General features: G+C 28.9%; 4 protein-coding genes across 4 annotated transcripts; 2 read left to right on the top strand and 2 right to left on the bottom strand.

The window, feature by feature from the left end:
- Positions 1-203: 203 nt before the first annotated feature.
- LOC114385071 (probable polygalacturonase) lies at positions 204-5,785 on the bottom strand. Its single transcript, XM_028345032.1, has 5 exons — positions 5,187-5,785; positions 2,730-2,850; positions 2,004-2,178; positions 1,709-1,779; positions 204-1,126 (listed from the first exon to the last, which is right to left on the bottom strand). Exons 1-5 carry the CDS (start codon positions 5,520-5,522, stop codon positions 489-491), a joined length of 1,341 nt encoding a protein of 446 aa, XP_028200833.1. The 5' UTR covers positions 5,523-5,785; the 3' UTR covers positions 204-488.
- Positions 5,786-7,509: 1,724 nt separating this feature from the next.
- LOC114383703 (proline-rich receptor-like protein kinase PERK9) lies at positions 7,510-8,087 on the bottom strand. The gene has a single exon (XM_028343430.1). It carries the CDS (start codon positions 8,011-8,013, stop codon positions 7,678-7,680), a length of 336 nt encoding a protein of 111 aa, XP_028199231.1. The 5' UTR covers positions 8,014-8,087; the 3' UTR covers positions 7,510-7,677.
- A 3,528-nt stretch (positions 8,088-11,615) lies between these two features.
- LOC114385226 (sericin-1-like) lies at positions 11,616-12,287 on the top strand (the record flags this gene model as incomplete). Its single annotated transcript, XM_028345251.1, has 1 exon — positions 11,616-12,287. A coding segment is annotated over one exon (648 nt), but the record flags the coding sequence as incomplete, so codon positions are not given.
- Positions 12,288-15,907: 3,620 nt separating this feature from the next.
- LOC114382964 (non-specific lipid-transfer protein A-like) lies at positions 15,908-16,617 on the top strand. The gene is made up of 2 exons (XM_028342517.1): positions 15,908-16,373; positions 16,467-16,617. Exons 1-2 carry the CDS (start codon positions 16,024-16,026, stop codon positions 16,474-16,476), a joined length of 360 nt encoding a protein of 119 aa, XP_028198318.1. The 5' UTR covers positions 15,908-16,023; the 3' UTR covers positions 16,477-16,617.
- Positions 16,618-18,194: the final 1,577 nt, after the last annotated feature.

The following is an 18,194-nucleotide window of genomic DNA, read 5'->3' as shown; positions in this document are numbered from 1 at the left end:
TATCTAAATTAATATTTGAATGACCATAATTGATTAGTATAACCTCCTTAATCATCTGGGTAAACTTTTGGAATTCACGTAATTGATCAGTTGTTTGTCTCTAATCAACTGGATTTTAAAAAAAAATCCACTTATGTTTTTCTAAAGAAAAAAAAAATATACAATAACAGTATAAAAATTACTTAACATAATGCTCAACGAAATGAATAAATTTAGGGCATATTTATTTAAACCCAAAATTCATTATTTTCATTGTGACACGTGTTAATGTAAAATCTATGACTGAAACTAATTTAGACATACATCTCAATTACATTCAGTAATTCAAAATTATTTCTGTCAAAACCAATTCTACTCAGTTTTAAAACCAACAAGTCTTCATTTTGCATTTCATAGTAATTCATTGCCTTACATTATGATAAATCAACTAAAGAAGCCCTTGGTTGCCCCTGTCAATGCTTGAAAAGTGGAAATATATTCTCATAATCTCAGGAGTAATTGGCACATGATCCCTGCTGGTTGCTGCTAAGCTCAGAACATGGCCAAGGGCTAACTTGATGAGCAAATCCAGACACATCAGAACACTTCCAAGGTGGAGTTCTAGGTCCTGTCACTCCATGAAGGTTGATATCATATAGGCAAATATCAGTGAAAGGTGAATTTCTCAACCCTTGTATCAAACCAGCCTGCAAAACCTTCATACCCCAAACATTCTTAATTGTGACACCCTTCACAAGTGGGAGAGCATTGACATCAAATTTGTCATCAGGGTGGTCCCCAACATCACCTGAGATCCTTATTCCCTTCCTTGCTTCCTCCATATACACATGAGACATGGTTATATTCTTTATAAATCCACCCCTGCCAGTGTTGGTCTTAATGTGGATACCAATTCCCATGTTGTAAAGGTTGATGTGCTCAGCAAGTACATTCTCCACCCCACCAGAGGTTTCACTGCCTATAGCAATCCCAGCAAATGGAGACGATCCAGTTATGCGCCGGATCGTGATGTCAGAGCTAGGACGGCCATAAGCAATCCCATATTCATCCCATCCACTCTTCACAGCCACAAGATCATCTCCAGTAGATATGTATGAATCCTCTATGCACACATTTGAACTTGAATCTGCATAAATGAATTGATATTTGTATGAATGGATATACTAGGGTTCTTTTACTTGTCATACCAACAAAATGGTGCCATAATATTTCAACCATCAGATGCCTGTGGGTTTTGCCCTTAAACTACAGTATTTAAGTGTTGGTTTATTAACTAGGAAGGAAAGAAACATAAATACAGATCTTGAGAGTACTTATCAAATCTCATGTCAGTGACTATATTTGAGTGCAGTTTGTCTCCGAAATGAAACAAGACACACTGGTCTTAGAAGGGAAGAATTACTATAACCAAAATGCATTGCTTACAACAATAAAATGAGATCAGTTAGAAACTTAGCATAGTGTTTTGACTATTTCAATTGGTTGTATCTATTTCACTATTTGCACAAGATATGTCATATTTAGAAGAGGTGTACTCTCTAACAGACATTCTTATAAACTCTATTATCAGTTGAAATTTATTGAAATTATAAAATTATAAGTAAAACTTATTAAATAAGAAGTGAGTCTCACAAAAATTTTAATTTTCAATAAATTTAAAAAAATGTGTTGCTAGCATTTCTATATTTTGAAAGCAGTTACTACTTACCCGGATCAATGCCATCAGTATTTGGAGAGTCACGAGGAGCCAAAATCGTGACATATCGAACAACAACGTTGCTGCAAAGAAGTTAAGACAATATGCAATCAGATTTCAGAATGAGATCTAGTTAGTTTCAAGAAACAAAGTAACAAGTTTATAAAGAATTGGTACAAATTTGACTATAAATATTTTCCCACAAACATTATGGTAAAACAATGTTACCAAACAATAAATAAAAAAGGACACAAGGAACGCCATGAATACACTTTATAAACTTCTCATGACCTAAATTGACCTATACCTGCTGTAAACCGGGTGTATGTTCCAAAAGGGAGAATTCTTAAAGATTACATTTGAAATAATAATATCTCTAGAATTCACAAATTCAACTAGGTTTGGTCTGGTAAACTGAAGAGTTCCCTGCCTCCACTTATTCCACCACGCATCTCCTTGCCCATCTATTGTCCCATTTTCACCTATGAAAATATGAATTGTGTGAGAGAGAAAGGGTATAGTTTGGACACAAAATCCTGTAGCCATAATAGAGAAACTCGCAGGACCAAAGATTTCCACTCAATAATGAATATGCACTATGCAGTATAAAGCTTTGAATAAATAAAACATGCACAGATATTGTAAAGTTTTTATCCTTTGTCCATCATCCACCAAACAATATACAGACAAAAAATTGTCCTGTAATTCAAGTATTTGTCAGGTGCTGCAACCTTAGGTGCATCAAACGCACCTTTAATTAAATATGTTTATAAACATTATCATAGTATAAGACTATAAGAGAGGTTATAAAAAAGGATCTCGAACTTAATGATTTGGATAGAAGTATGGTACTTGATAGAACATTATGGCGGAAGTTGATCCATGTAGCCAACCCCACCTAGTGGGATAAGGCGTTGTTGTTGTTGTATAAACATTATCATAGTATCATCATATTTTAGATACTATGAGGTCTGGTACAAACCACAAAATCAGATTCAGATGTCCTAAAAAATAGGAAACATAAGATACCCACCTGTGATTACCACATCCTGAACTCCATCACCATGGATAAAACTCATATACCTTCCTCCAGGCCGTTCCCTTCCTCTTCCATAAGATGGCAAGGGTGCAATCAAAGGCCAATTCAATGAATCCTAATGAATCAATCAATGAAGGGAATTAATTAGAAAGTGGAGTCCTTGTTCATCTGAAACTTATGTTTTGTTTCCTTTTTTCTCTTTAAACAATAAACTGTTTAAGAAGGAAGAAACAAAGGTGTTTAGTTTTAATTGAGCATACCATGAAAATGTTATTCGGATATGAATTTATTGTAATTTTTTATGTAGATAACTACCTGGCGATGAATTCATTGTTTTTGGGAATAACAAGGATAAAGAATGAAGAGTTCTGCATTCATATGGCACCATTTTTCACTATGATATTCAAAATAAATCAATTTAGCATAGATACAATCATCATCATCATCTCAGTTTGTGTTGTTTAACCACACGAACTATAGTAACATGGTTTAATGCCAGAAGAATAAGTGAGTACCCCACTTCCACTTGATTATCAAAGAAAAAGACAGTAATTGTCAGAAATCCAAGCTGCCATATAAATTATTGGCTAAAGCCATAAATGTCATGCACATAGTGCCATGCATTGATGAAGACTAGACCCCCCACCCCCCACAAAAAACTTTCTATCCTTTCAGCATGGACCCACCATAGATCATGGAGATTATATGTTTCCCACGATCCATTACAATCATCTGTAGTGCATACTCCATACCACCAACCATACGGATAAACACGTACATATATGGACTCAATTCATTAGTATAACCATAAGCTTTTAATTGTAACATCTTCTTTTTTTATGCACGGGAACATCGGATGTACAATTTCACATGTAGTCTTTAATGTTCCTTTCTCTCTTTTTCCTCTATTCTCCTCGTTATATTTGGTAGTCGGTGAAGAGTTTGCGAACATTATTTTGCATAGCAAGGTTTCTATAGGGGGAAAACCTTATGCAAACTTAACTAAGCCAATCAAAACGTTACGTACAGCAGCAAACTTAATCCATGTCATTAATATAATTTTATAATTAGCAAGCATTCCGTACAAATATATCAGCAAATACAGGATACATATAATTAATTCATAAAAAATCTAAAAAATACTAAAAGAGACAAAAAAAAAATAGAATTGTAAAGAATAGGCTCATAATTAATTCAAAATAATTGGAATTAAAAAAGGTGAAAAGTGACAAGTGTCATGTCATTTTTTTTAAGAGTAGACTAAAAGAGTAAATCACCCGCAATATAGTGTATCTAATTTAATGTTATGAATTTCTATGTTTTGGGGAGAAAAAATAGCATAAAAATGAATTTGAAAGTAGCTTTAGGAAAAAATAGTATAGAAAAAATTAAGTATTAATAAAATGACAATTTTTAAAGAAAATTTCATTATTTTTTAAACAATTACAAACTCGTTTGTCTTAGAAAAGTACCATAAAAGATTTTATTTCATTTTTAACTCAAGATTGCAAATACTACTTTATTATATACGTATTGATAAAATTCACACAAAAAATAAATACGTATTGATAAAATACGAAGACAAGATAAGATTGGCTTTGTTGCATAATGCTCAAATATGCACACTGTCCACTTACGGGGGAAAGTGCAAACAAAAAATAATTAAGCACGCTAGTAATAACCTTTTCCGACATGACAATCTTTTGCTTGCATTTTGCATAAAATTCCATTGACTTCTCTAATAAATTTATTTTATAGCATAAAGTGAGTAATTTTAACTGTTAACAAGAGAATTAACGATTAATGTGAAGTACAATACATAATAAATCATATATTTATATTTATTAAAATATTAACTATTACTTTTCTTAATAACAATTAAAATTACTTACTTTACTTTCACGCACACTAGAAGAGATTTTATTTTTTTTTACAAAACACACACTAGAAGAGTTAAATCTCATTAAATTATTTCCTTTTATAATACATAATAAGTTGATTTTAGTTAAGAATTTAATACTAAAATTTAGAGATTGGTAACAAGTTAGAGATAAAAAAAAATAGAAAATATTTAATTATATATAGCATAAAAACTAAAAAGTGCTACATTGAATAAAAATAATAATGTTTGTTGTACAAGGAATTAAAAAGTATTCAACAGTTCGTATTTTGAGTAGTGATTTCGCAAACGAGTATTAAAAGACATTGGTAAAAGAATCTTCATTCTAATTACTCAAAAAAAAATATTTAAATAATTTTCATGCTAACAATTTAATAAACATTGTTTTTTTTTTTAATTCAGAAGAATCAGACAAATAACGAAAGATTTACGAGAAACTCTCATACTTTATTAAATCAAACTAAACTATATCTTATTGGTATAATAATTTCTTTTAATTCTTTTCTTTATCCACTAAAGGATAAAAAATGGTTTGGGGTGAGATTGTTTACCTGGGTGGCCATGATAACGGCACCGGCAGCGAGATACAGCGTCATGTGGCTGGTGAGGTTAAAGGGCTCCGTTAAGTACACCCCGGGAGGCACATAAAGGAGCGTGCCTCCTTCTCGTGGCAAGTGCTGAACCCTATATATGGCCTCTCTGAAGGCCTTGGTGTTGAGGGTGCGTCCATCACCCACGCCCCCAAACTCCGTTATGGATATGTTGTCGGTGCGGTGCCCCAACGCCACTATGTTCGAGCACGACGCCGTTTCACCCTCGCCCAACACTAATAACCAACAACATGAGAAACACACCAACAACGCTAACGTTGAGAATCCCAGGAGCATTTTCCCAAATCAGAAATCAGATTCGGAGAAACCGAAGAATGAACGAACGAACGTGGGGGATATATGACTGGATCAGAACCAAGGTAAAAGGACTCTAAAGTTATAAGAGCACTTGATTTGTTTTGTTTTGTTTCTAGTACTCTGTAGTACTTAGTTGGTGAAAGCATTAAACTGGTAGTAATGGTATGGTTCTGTTGTGCTGTGTCCTCCAACTCAGAAAAAGAATCTGCTGTAAAGTTGTGTATATAATAATAAATGAAATCAGATGGAGGACCACATAAAATTATATAATAGGTATTTGCATATTTCTCTTCCCTTTCTTAATTATTCTTGTTTTGCCTTGCTTAATGTGAAATTGTGGGAAGGTGGAAGATTGAACATGAATGATAATTAGTACTAGTTACAGATGTCTTTCAAAAAAAGTTAATAGAGACAAATTAAAATTGAAAAGTTAATAAAATAGACATGGTCACATGGATATATATTTGTAAAGGTATTTAAGCAATTTCATCTATATAAGCAGTACATGGGTACATTGATATCCATTTCCATCTTGGTAATAAATTTGACTATCCAATTCAATTTGTTATCAAATTTACTCAAACTTGGTTCATCAATCTATTGAGCCTCAAATTTTATGGATAATGGGCTTGTTTTTTTTTAAAGTCTAAATCTTACGAGTTTCTGAATAATCCGGCATATTAATTCATAGATTTGGTGGACTTAATTTATTCACAGATTACTCATTTAACTTGCCTAAATCTAATATATAAGTATTGTTAATTTGTCATGGTAAAATTATGATATTGTGATCTCAATCTAGTTGGTGAAATATCAACATTGGTGGATGCACAAAGAATTCTAATGCTAGAGTCAAAGAGCGTATGGAGATGTGGAAAATAAACTTAGCGTTTTACTTGTAGGCATGAAATGTCTTATGTAGTAGAAGATTAACGGTGAAGTAATTATGTATTGTTAGGGGTCTGGACCATGTAACACACCCGAATGAGATCCATAATAGTTGTCTTTAAGTTAATGTTGTTAACAATAAGTAATGTTGACTTGAGATATAAAGCGATCTTAAATATTACCTTCGTAACAAATATTATATTGTCTGTTTCCATACACATTTTTAAAAAAATACTTACACATGCTCGTATACCCAACTGAATAGCAACTTTTGGCTTCATCCTCATTCATACACGTTGGATATCCATATAATTATATCCACACTTACTACCCGTTCTTTATTTATACTATAAAGTCAACAAATTATTAGAAAAATACTAGTTAAGAAATTACTACAATAAATTTTTATCCTTCCAATGTATTTGTAGTTATTTCAATGTATAAATGGGTATGAAAGTTAAACTAACACTACACAAGGCTATTTGTGTGAAATTTCTATTATTATAAAATATTAACATTATGGATAGTTTTAACTTAACATAGCTTTATATTGACATTACAGATATCTTCACAAAAAGTTTACATGCTTGACGGTAAAAAGGAAAACACGATTTATCTGTAACATTTGTTTAAGCACGTCACGGTAAAATTGTTCGACATTACGGTGGAAGGAAATCATGGTTCCATGCGCTTGTCATTGAATTAGAATCAATAACATATATATATATATATATATATATATATATATATATATATATATATAATGCATACAATACTTAAGGAAGAAGTACTAAAGTATTTGTATCCACAATCATGTTTATTAAAAAATTATAGATAAACATATCTCAGGTATCCATCCTCAATAAGCATAGATTTATTCTACTCATTTGTAGGTATTTTTGTTGGTAAATATAAGGTCTAGGTACCCTTTATTGTCCCTAATGAGATGATAACTTATTTCACTTAATTTTATTTTGATAATAGTTGTTAGGTTCTTAGATCGTTGTCCTTAATCTCAAGCACTAAACAAAAATGATCTAACCTAATTCAATACAATTAATCTATGTGATGAAAATGATTGCACAAGAACACCTAAATTTGTTTCATTAATTATTATTTGCAACATCAAATGTTTGTTTCACATATATTAGACAAGTTTTTTTTTGGAATAAAGCAACTTCAAAGCACCCATCCTTTTTATTATACTACTTTCTCCTTTGCCTTAATCATGAGCTTAATAAAGTTTTCATCCTGAAGTTGTAATTGGTGCTCTTGGTGGCCCTGAAGTTATAATCGGTGTTCTTGGCGGCCCTGCCTTTGGTGGTCCCGAAGTTGTAATCGGTGCCCTTGGTGGTCCTGCCTTTGGTGGTCCCGAAGCTGTAACTGGTGCCCTTGGTGGCCCTGCCTTTGGTGGTCTTGAAGGTGTAACTGGTGGCTCTGGTTCTGAAGCTGTAACTGGTGCCCTTGGTGGCCCTGCCTTTGGTGGTCCTGAAGGTGTAACTGGTGGCTCTGGTTCTGAAGCTGTAAATGTGAGAACAAATACAACTAGTAGAGGAAAAATTGCTACAAACACTTTCTTCATTTTGTAAAGCGAATTTCTATCTCAAGAAACTTCCTAGGATACACTTGTATTTTGATGGCAATGAATAAATGGTTGAAAGATGTATCATTTATATAGCTACAAATGTGGAACATTGGCCACCTTAATGACGTAAGGTGTGATTATGAAAGATTGTCTTCTTATTATTAATTTTACTTAAAGTGTGTTCCTCATAGCTACAAAAAAGGGTAAAGTATTAATTATATTTTGTTCATTTCCTCGTATTCCTTTAATAACTTTAAATTATGGTGGCGTCACAATTTGTGTTTGTTTCATGCATTTAATTTATCACATTTGTTTGTACACAATATATACTAAAATATAAAATGTAAAAAAATTATAAAAATTATAAAATTTATTATCAATATAAAATTTAAATTTATCTTTATGTAATGTTATCCATGTTTTTTCCTCAAATTGAAAATATTGGGGAAAAAGTTTCTTAATACTATAAAAAATTTAAATTATTTTTATCTAGTTCCATTCACACGAGTTTTTTATTTTAAATTATAACAATTAAATAATTAATAAATTAAAAGAGCACATTGCTTTTAATATTATATTTTTTTAGTTTTGTTAAAAATATTGATAATATATAAAATATATTCAAACATTATAGGTGCTAAATTGCTAAAATACAAAATTTATTATCATTAAGAATCATTGAGCAATATGCATGAATTGTTGTAATTTTTTGGTATTTGAATTTGATTTAAACGCATAAAAAAGATAAGTGTCATTAGGTATCTTAATTGAACAATAAAAGAAAAGTGATATTTTCTAAGACATTTTATGATTAATTGACTAGCATTTATTAATAATATATGAAATTGAAAGGTACTCTATTATTTTTAAAAAAATTATAGTACATTGTCTAAACGGAAAAATATATAATCTAATGTTCATTTAAATTTTAGAATATATTATCTTTTATACTTGAATTTTAGTTTTTTAAAATATATTGGTAATATATAATGGGTACTCATACATTTTATTGACAATTTAAAAGTCATTAAATATCTCTATTGAATGAATAGAAACTTCCTTTTAACTTTGGAGTATTGCACTTTAATAAGCATTAAATTTTTTCCTCTTAAATCAAGAGTAATTGAATACCTTTTTTACTCTCTTATGAACATAAGACTAAATTGTAATTTTACTTTATTTTTATTTCTTCATCCTTCCCTTATTTTTTATGTGATTTTAGTTCCTACATAATAGAAAATCTACAATTTTATATAAATTTATTTTTATTTTTTATGTTGTAATTAATTTAATGAATTTTTGATAGTACCTTAAATGAATTTATTGAGTCTAAGATTTAATTAGAGACCAAAATAAAAAATAAAGTATATGCAGAATTGTCGATGGAATCAAAATTACATATTTTTTAAAATGTGAGAACTAAAAATCGTAAATAAAAAAATAAATTAAACCAAAATTATAATTTAGTCTAACCATAAAAGTAATTTGTATTTGTGTAAACAGATATTCATGAGTGTTAATAAACAAGGTAGATGAAAAAAAGTTGTCTAAATTACTCATGAGTTTTAATTTGACTATCTAATTCGATTTGCTATAAAATTTACTCGTACTTGGGTCTACGTGTACGAATATAGATTCGTTGATCCGTTTGTTAAGCCCGCAAATGTTATTAATAATGGGCCTATTTTTTTAAAAGTCGAAATCTTAAGAGTTTTTGAATCTGACCCGTTAAGTTCATAGAATTGGTGGATTTTATTAGTGGATTACTCATTTTACACGCCTAAATCTAATGTTCAAGTATTTTTAATTTGTCATGTTAAGATTATGATCTTTAATTTAGGTTATTATTAATTTTTTATGTTTAAAATATTAGTATATTGTAGTATGCTAGATTTTAGCTTAAAAAATATTTTTTAAATTCTTTTATACATTTTTCACTTTTTTAAAATATTTTTTTCAAATTACTAATTTGGTGCGCAAATCGGTCTGCTTACTCATGGGCTTTTGCAGGTTGGACACAGACCTTGAAAAAAAGCTTATTTACTTCATAAATCGAGCTTATTTGGCAATCTAAAATGGGGGTTTCACAAGCCGAACCAGCTCATATACCAACCCCTACTTGTATGTATGTGCAAATATTTGTCACCCCTTGTTTGGATGGATAATGATATGATCTCTATCTAAGGAGTTGTTCAAATATTAACAATGGTGGATGCACAAAGAATAAGTGATGATAACCTCTAACGAGGTGTGGGACCTGTAATTACCTACGCAAAATACTTTGATGCTAAAGTCAAAGAGTATATAGAGATGAGTAAAATAAACTTAGCCTTTTACATGTAGGCATGAAATGTCTTAAGTAGTACTAGATTGACAGGTGAAGTAGTTATGTATTGTTAGGGACCTTGGGCCATGTGACAAGCCCAAATGGGATCTATAACACTTAATTTTAAGTCAATGTTACTAAAAATAAGTAACTTTAACTTAAGATATCAAGGGATCTTAAATATTACCTTCATAACAAATACTATAGTATCAATCTCTATACACATTTTTAAAAAAAATACTTGCACATTCTCTCATACCCAAGTGGATAACAACTTTTGGTTTCATCCTCATACATGTTGGATATCCATATATTCATATCCACACCCACTACTCGTTCTTTATTTATATTATAAAGTCAATAGATTTTTAAAAAAATACTAGTTAAGAAATTACTACAATAAATTTTTATCCTTCCAATGTATTTGTAGTTATTTCAATGTATAAATTGGTATGAAAGTTAAACTAACACTACACAAGGTTGTTTGTGTGAAATTTATATTATTATAAAATATTAACATTATGGATAATTTTAACATAACAGTTTTCTATTGACATCATGGATATGTTGACAAAAAGTTTATATGTTTGACGGTAAAAAGGCAAACACATTTTATCTGTAACAATTGTTTAAGCATGTGACAGTAAAATTGTTTGACATTATGTTTGTGGAAGAAAATTAAAGTTTCATGTGCTTGTCATTAAATTAGAATTAATAACATATATATATATATATATATATATATATATGATTATTCACATATATAATATATTTTAATTAAATTAATGCATACAATATGCAAAGGAGGAGTACTAGAGTATTTGTATCCACAATCGTGTTTGTTAAAATTATAGATAAACATATGCCACGTATCCATCCCCAATAAGCATAGATTTATTCTACCCATTTGTAGATATTTTTGTTGGTAAATATAAGTTATAGGTACCCTTTATCATCCCCAATGAGATGATACTTATTTCACTTAGTTTAATTTTGATATAAGTTGTTTAGGTTCTTAGACCATTGTCCTTAATCTCAAGCATTAAACAAAAATGATCTAACCTAATTGAACACGATTAATCTATATGATGAAAATGATTGGACAAGAACACCTAAATTTGTTTCATTAATTATTATTTGCAACATCAAATGTTTGTTTCACATATATTAGACAAGTTTTTTTTTTTTTTTGGAATAAAGCAACTTCAAAGTACCCATCCCTTTTATTATACTACTTTCTCCTTTGCCTTAATCACGAGCTCAATAAAATTTTCATCCTGAAGTTATAACTGGTGCTCTTGGTGGTCCTGCCTTTGGTGGCCCTGAAGTTGTAATCGGTGCTCTTGGTGGCCCTGCCTTTGGTGGCCCCGAAGTTGTAATCGGTGCCCTTGGTGGCCCTGCCTTTGGTGGTCCTGAAGGTGTAACTGGTGACTCTGGTTCTGAAGCTGTAACTGGTGCCCTTGGTGGCCCTGCCTTTGGTGGGCCCGAAGTTGTAATCGGTGCCCTTGGCGGCCCTGCCTTTGGTGGTCCTAAAGGTGTAACTGGTGGCTCTGGTTCTGAAGCTGTAATTGGTGGTTCTGGTTCTGAAGCTGTAACTGGTGCCCTTGGTGGCCCTGCCTTTGGTGGGCCCGAAGTTGTAATCAGTGCCCTTGGTGGCCCTGCCTTTAGTGGCCCTGAAGTTGAAATTGGTGCTCTTGGTGGCCCTGAAGGTGTAACTGGTGGCTCTGGTTCTGAAGCTGTAACTGGTGCCTTTGGTGGCCCTGCCTTTGGTGGGCCCGAAGTTGTAATCAGTGCCCTTGGCGGCCCTGCCTTTGGTGGTCCTGAAGGTGTAACTGGTGGCTCTGGTTCTGAAGCTGTAACTGTGAGAACAAATACAACTAGTAGAGAAAAAATTGTTACAAACACTCCCTTCATTTTGTAAAACAAATTTCTATCTCAATGAACTCTCTAGGATACACTTGTATTTTGATGGGAATGAATAGATGGTTGAAAGATGTATCATTTATATAGCTACAAATGTGGAACATTGATCACCTTAATGAGATAAGGTGTGATTATGAAAGATTGTCTTCTTATTATTAATTTTACTTGAAGTGTGTTCATTGGAGTTGCAAAAAATGGTAAAGTATTAATTGTTTTTTATTCATTTCCTCGTATTCCTTTAATAACTTTAAATTGTGATGGCGTCACAATTTGTGTTTGTTGCATGCATTTAATTTATTGCATTTGTTTGTACAAAATATATACTAAAATATAAAACGTAAAAAATATAATAAATTATAAAATTTATTACCGATATAAAATTTAAATTTATCTTTATATAATGTTATCCATGTTTTTTTATTTCATCAAACTATACTAAAAATATCAGGGGAAAAGTTTCTCAATACTACAAAAAATTTAAATTATTTTTATATAGTTCTATCCTCATGAGTTTTTTTTTTCTTATTTTAGATCATAATGATTAAATAATTAATAAAATAAAAGAGCACATTGCTTTTAATATTTTTTTAGTTTTGTTAAAAATATGATAATATATAAAAGGTATTCAAACATTATATGTGCTAAATTGTTAAAATACAAACTTTATTATTATATTAAGAGACATTGAGCAATATGCATGAGTTGATGTAATTTTTTGGTATTTGATTTTGATTTAAATACATAAAAAAAATAAGTGTCATTGGATATCTTAATTGAACAATAAAAGAAAAGTGACAGTAACACACTAAGACACTTTATGATTAATTGGCTAACATTTATTGATAATATTTAAAAGGTACTCTATTATTTTTAAAAAATTATAGTACACTGTCTAAACGGAAAAATATATAATTTAATGTTCATTTAAATTTGAGAGTATATTGTCTTTTATACTTGAATTTTAGTTTTTAAAATATATTGGTAATATATAAAGGGTATTCATACATTTTATTGACAAATTAAAAATCATTAAATATCTCTATTGAATGAATAGAAACTTCCTTTTAACTTTGGAGTATTGCACTTTAAGAAGCATTAAATTTTGTCCTCTTAAATTAAGAGTAATTAAATACCTTTTTTACTCTCTTATATATACTAGTCCTTTTTTTTAAGAAAAAAGTTACACATTTACAGTATAAAAAAAATTTATATTACATTGTCTTTCAATCACAAACCATTATATATGATAACTTTATTGACTCTAATTACTTTGAAATTCATATTATTAATGAATTGTCATTAAATAAGAATTAAAACCCACAAAAAATTATGATTTTCTAAAATTCTCGGCTAGTAGTATGAAGAATGTTCAAAATAGTATATTTAAGAGTGTATTTTTAATATTTTTCATTAATATAAACTATTTTCTGAATTTCGTATAATTTAACTTTATAAACATAAAATTAAATTGTAATTTTAGTTCATTTTTATTTCCTCATCCACCATATTGGTCTCCTTATTTTTATGTGATTTTAGTCCCTAAATCAAAGAAAATATACAATTCTACCTGTATTTATTTTTTATATTGTAATTAATTAAATTATTTTTTGATGGTATCTTAAATGAACTTATTAAATCTAGGATTTAATTATACTAGAATAAAAAAAATAAGGATACGTAGAATTGTTGATTGAATCAAAATTGCATATTTTTTGAAATGTGAGAACTAAAATCATGAATAAAAAATAAATTAAACCAAAATTATAATTTAGTCTTATCATAAAATCATTTTGTATTTGTGTAAAAAAATCTATTATTAAATTAAGGATCAATGGATATTTTAATTTAATAGATATAAACAATTATAGGCTCATCAGACCAGCCCAATTTTAAATATGTCCTTAACTCTTTTTTTTTTCAATTGATTTGATGAATTAGTATTTATTTTTGGTTAGATATGATTTTTTTTTGAGACCTAATTAAAAGAAAACAAAGTTTAGAGACTCAATTTAAAAAATACTCTAGTGATCTAATAATAAATTATCAAATAGTTCACAACTTTAGCTACTTGCAAATTAATTTACATTTATTTTATTCAATATCTCTTAATTTGAAAATAAAATATCATTCTTTTATTTTTGTTATAAGGTCTAAATTAAAAATATAAATTTGTATTTTTTTAAAGTTCAATCTAAAATATTTTTAATATTTATTATTCTTTTATAAAAATACCTTTCATTAAAGTTAGCTATAGAATAATGTGACGGCTAGAGAAACATAACATATTAATATAACATATTAATGCTTGTTAGTTTTGTTTATAATAGTGATTAAAAAATTAAAAAAATAAAATATTTATTATAAAAATCATAGAAAAAAGTAAAAAAAAATCATAAATAACATAATTTTGTGCCTCCTAATAAAAATATTTATTTTTCATTAACCAATATCCTGAAAATGTTGGCTAACATTTATCTTTAAAAAATTATATAAATTTAAGATAAATTTGATGTTTTCAACTAAATTAACAAAAAAGTCTTATCCTGACAATTTGTTAACGAGACCTTATAATAATAATAAGAAGAGAAAGTAAAATAATTAATAGTATATTCAATGATTCTTAATTTTAGAATAAAATATTAACTAGTATCTTTAGGGTGTCGATTAAAGAATTTAAAATAAAAATATTTATATTGAGAGAGGAAAAATGTGTTTTCCGTTATCTTTTTATGTTATTTTATACAATTAATATTTATTCATTTTAATTTCATGACGTATGTCGTAAATATTTAGTAACACCTTAATAGCCTATAACAATTTAATGTTTATTATGTTGCACTACTCCAAAGTCAAAAAGTAGTTTTTATTCATTTAATTGAGATATTTATTGATCTTTAATTCGAGAATAAAATAAATGCCATATTTATGTCTCATAAATGAAAAAAATATTTAAAGTTTTTTTAAATATAAATCGTCATATGTTTTGCACCAAAAGATGTGAGAAATTAAATGCGTAATAAATTATAACGCAAACAAAATTAAAACCATTAAATAATAAATACATGTTCAAAGATCTAACTAAAAAAAAAGAACGTAATTATAAATTTTGAAATAGTTCAAGGACCTGCAAATTAATATAACCTTCAATTTATTTAATGAATCTTTTTTTTACACACAATCACTCTTAATTTGAAAATAAAACAGTAAAATACTAGTGATGAATATATTCAATAATTCTTAATTTTATAATAAAACAAGTTTATGTTTATTACTACGCAGCTTGCACTACTCCAAAGTCAAAAAGTAGTTCTATATTTAATTGAGATATTCAGTGAACTTTTAATTTGAGAATAAAATAATTTTTATATTTAAGTTTCATAAATAAAAAATAAAATATTTATTTTTTAAAAAGATAAATTATCATTTGTTTTGCACCAACGGATGTGAAAAATTAAATTCCTAAAACAAACATAAATTCTAATGCTATCACAATTCAAAACCATTAAAGCAAAACAGGAGTATGAACAAAATACAACCTATACATTACCATTTTCTATGGTCTATCTAAACCACACTGCAAGTATTAAAAAAAATAAGAAATCAAAATTCATAACCACTGCTCACATCATCAAGGTTGACAAATGTACCACATTTGTAACCATATAATGAACATCTCCCTCAACCCTTTCATCCATCCACATCAAAACACAAGTGAATTCTAGAAAAGTTCATTGAGAAATAGAAACTATCTTCACAAAATGAAGAAAGTGTTTGTAGCATTCTTAACACTGCAAGTTGTATTAGTCCTTACAATTATAGCTGCAGAGCCAGCAGGGAAGGGCTACAATTGTGAAAAGGCAAAAAGCTCAGTGACACCATGCATAAAATACCTCACTAGTAAAGTTGATACCCCTTCAGCTGCATGTTGCAATGGTGTCAAGGAAGTGAAATCATCAGCACCAACCAAAGATGAAAAAATTGCTGCATGTCAGTGCCTTAAAGAAGTAACAACTCACATTCCTAACTTAAAGGAAGACAGAGCCACTGCACTTCCTAAACAATGTGGTGTTGATGTGGGTTTTCTCATCACCAAGAAGAACTGTAGCAGGTAAACTTTATTTTCTTTTTTTTGTTAAAAAATTAATCTATACATGTTAATAGCCATCATTATTTTACTTTCATTGGTATTTTTTTCCCACAGCATTGCTTGAGCAAATGGCAGAGGAGGAAATAGTACATTAAAAAGGAGGGATGCTTGTAAGTAGTTTTCGTGTAAAAAATAAAAGAGTTTGTTGAATTTATGTGGAACAAGCATTTAATGATTAATGACTATTTCCATTTGTTCTTATCCATACATCTTCGTCATTGAGATTAATTGTGTTTAATTAACTAAGATGAATAAGTTGTATTCAATGCTTGAGATTAAGGATTCCCCAGCCTAAATAAATTAGTTAAAAATGAAATCATGCAAAAATAAGTTATCATCTCATGATACGTATGTTGGGATTATAATAATACGCAGCAAAATATTAAAATCTTAAAAACTCTCCTTTTCTTATGGCAACCTAACTAAAAAAAAATAATCTAGCGAAGTTAATTTCAACAATGATAGCCATAAAAAAAATGTAAAAGTAAAATAAGAAGACATCAAAATGTAATGCTGAAAACTTCCCTCGATGTGAGAGAATAAAAATCACATGATCTAATCTAAAATATCTTTCACAATATAAAATAAACTTAATCCCACATTTGATACTTTTTTAAAACAACATTTCAAGTATCAATTAAGTCCCTCTTTATTGATGTGATTTGTTTAACCGGTGTTATCCATGAATAAGACTTAAAATAAATTTTGAATGAGACCCTTTATTACTCTAAATTAGATTATATATTAGCTATTTTTGTTAACATATATGGCCTTTTTTATTTTATTATAAAAATTAATAGCGAATAATCTTGGTTGGTAAACTTAAAGCTTACTAAGCTTCAATAGCCTTATTCTTAGGTTAATACTGCGAGAGACATGACGTGGTTGTTTGATTTCACCCAATTGATTTTGTCTATCTCCCTCGATTGTGATTTTTCCATAAAGACAAACAAAAATTTGTTTGAAAAAGTTTTGATGCATTGCATTTTAATTAAACTAGTGTAATAACCTGTGTCATACACAAATATTAAATTTATGATTTATAATTTTTTAAATTATATAATTTTTAATGTATATATCTATTATTTTTTTTAATTTATAAAAAAATGTAAACATGTAGCCAAAGTATGTGTGTGAATATTAATATGTGAGATACTCTTGAGCAACCAATTTCTTGCTTAAAAAAAGGATAACATAGTAATTAACTAGTGGAATTAAGAAAAGTGAATAACATTATTTAAGTTCAAATTTATGTTTGCATATTTTATCTTTTATAGACTTTTTTTTTTGTTTTGTCCTCTTATCTTATCTTTATCATTTTTTTTTTCAGCTAAAAGGGATATATATGTAAAGGGTCATGATAATGCATTCCTTGGTTTTGTCTGGAAAAGTGTGTTAGAAAGGATTTCTTTTGAAAAATATATAGGTGGAGGAGTGTTATAATCGAAGGCAAGAAAAACCTACGGGGTGAAAACTTAAACTTGCAACGGTTGGACCTTATTTTATTACTCTCAATAAACTCATTGAAATTAGTGTATTAGAAATAAAAAGTCTGATATAAACATTTTTTTATCTATTATTTTTATTTTATTTTAATATTTGCTCGTTTTTAGAAGTAGGTGTTGACAATCACCAAACACTGAATTACTCTCAATAAACACTTAATATCGAATTTGTGTCTTAAAATGCAACAACTATGTTAAACATTTATAGGGAGATTTTTTTTTTGTCTATAATGATTATGCGAATACGATTGTTTCCCATTGGAACAGACCAAACTTG

Source organism: Glycine soja, chromosome 14 (assembly GCF_004193775.1).
Source record: "Glycine soja cultivar W05 chromosome 14, ASM419377v2, whole genome shotgun sequence".
NCBI lineage: Eukaryota > Viridiplantae > Streptophyta > Magnoliopsida > Fabales > Fabaceae > Glycine > Glycine soja.
Note: the sequence above shows the minus strand (reverse complement) of the source record. Positions and strands in the feature narration are given on the sequence as shown.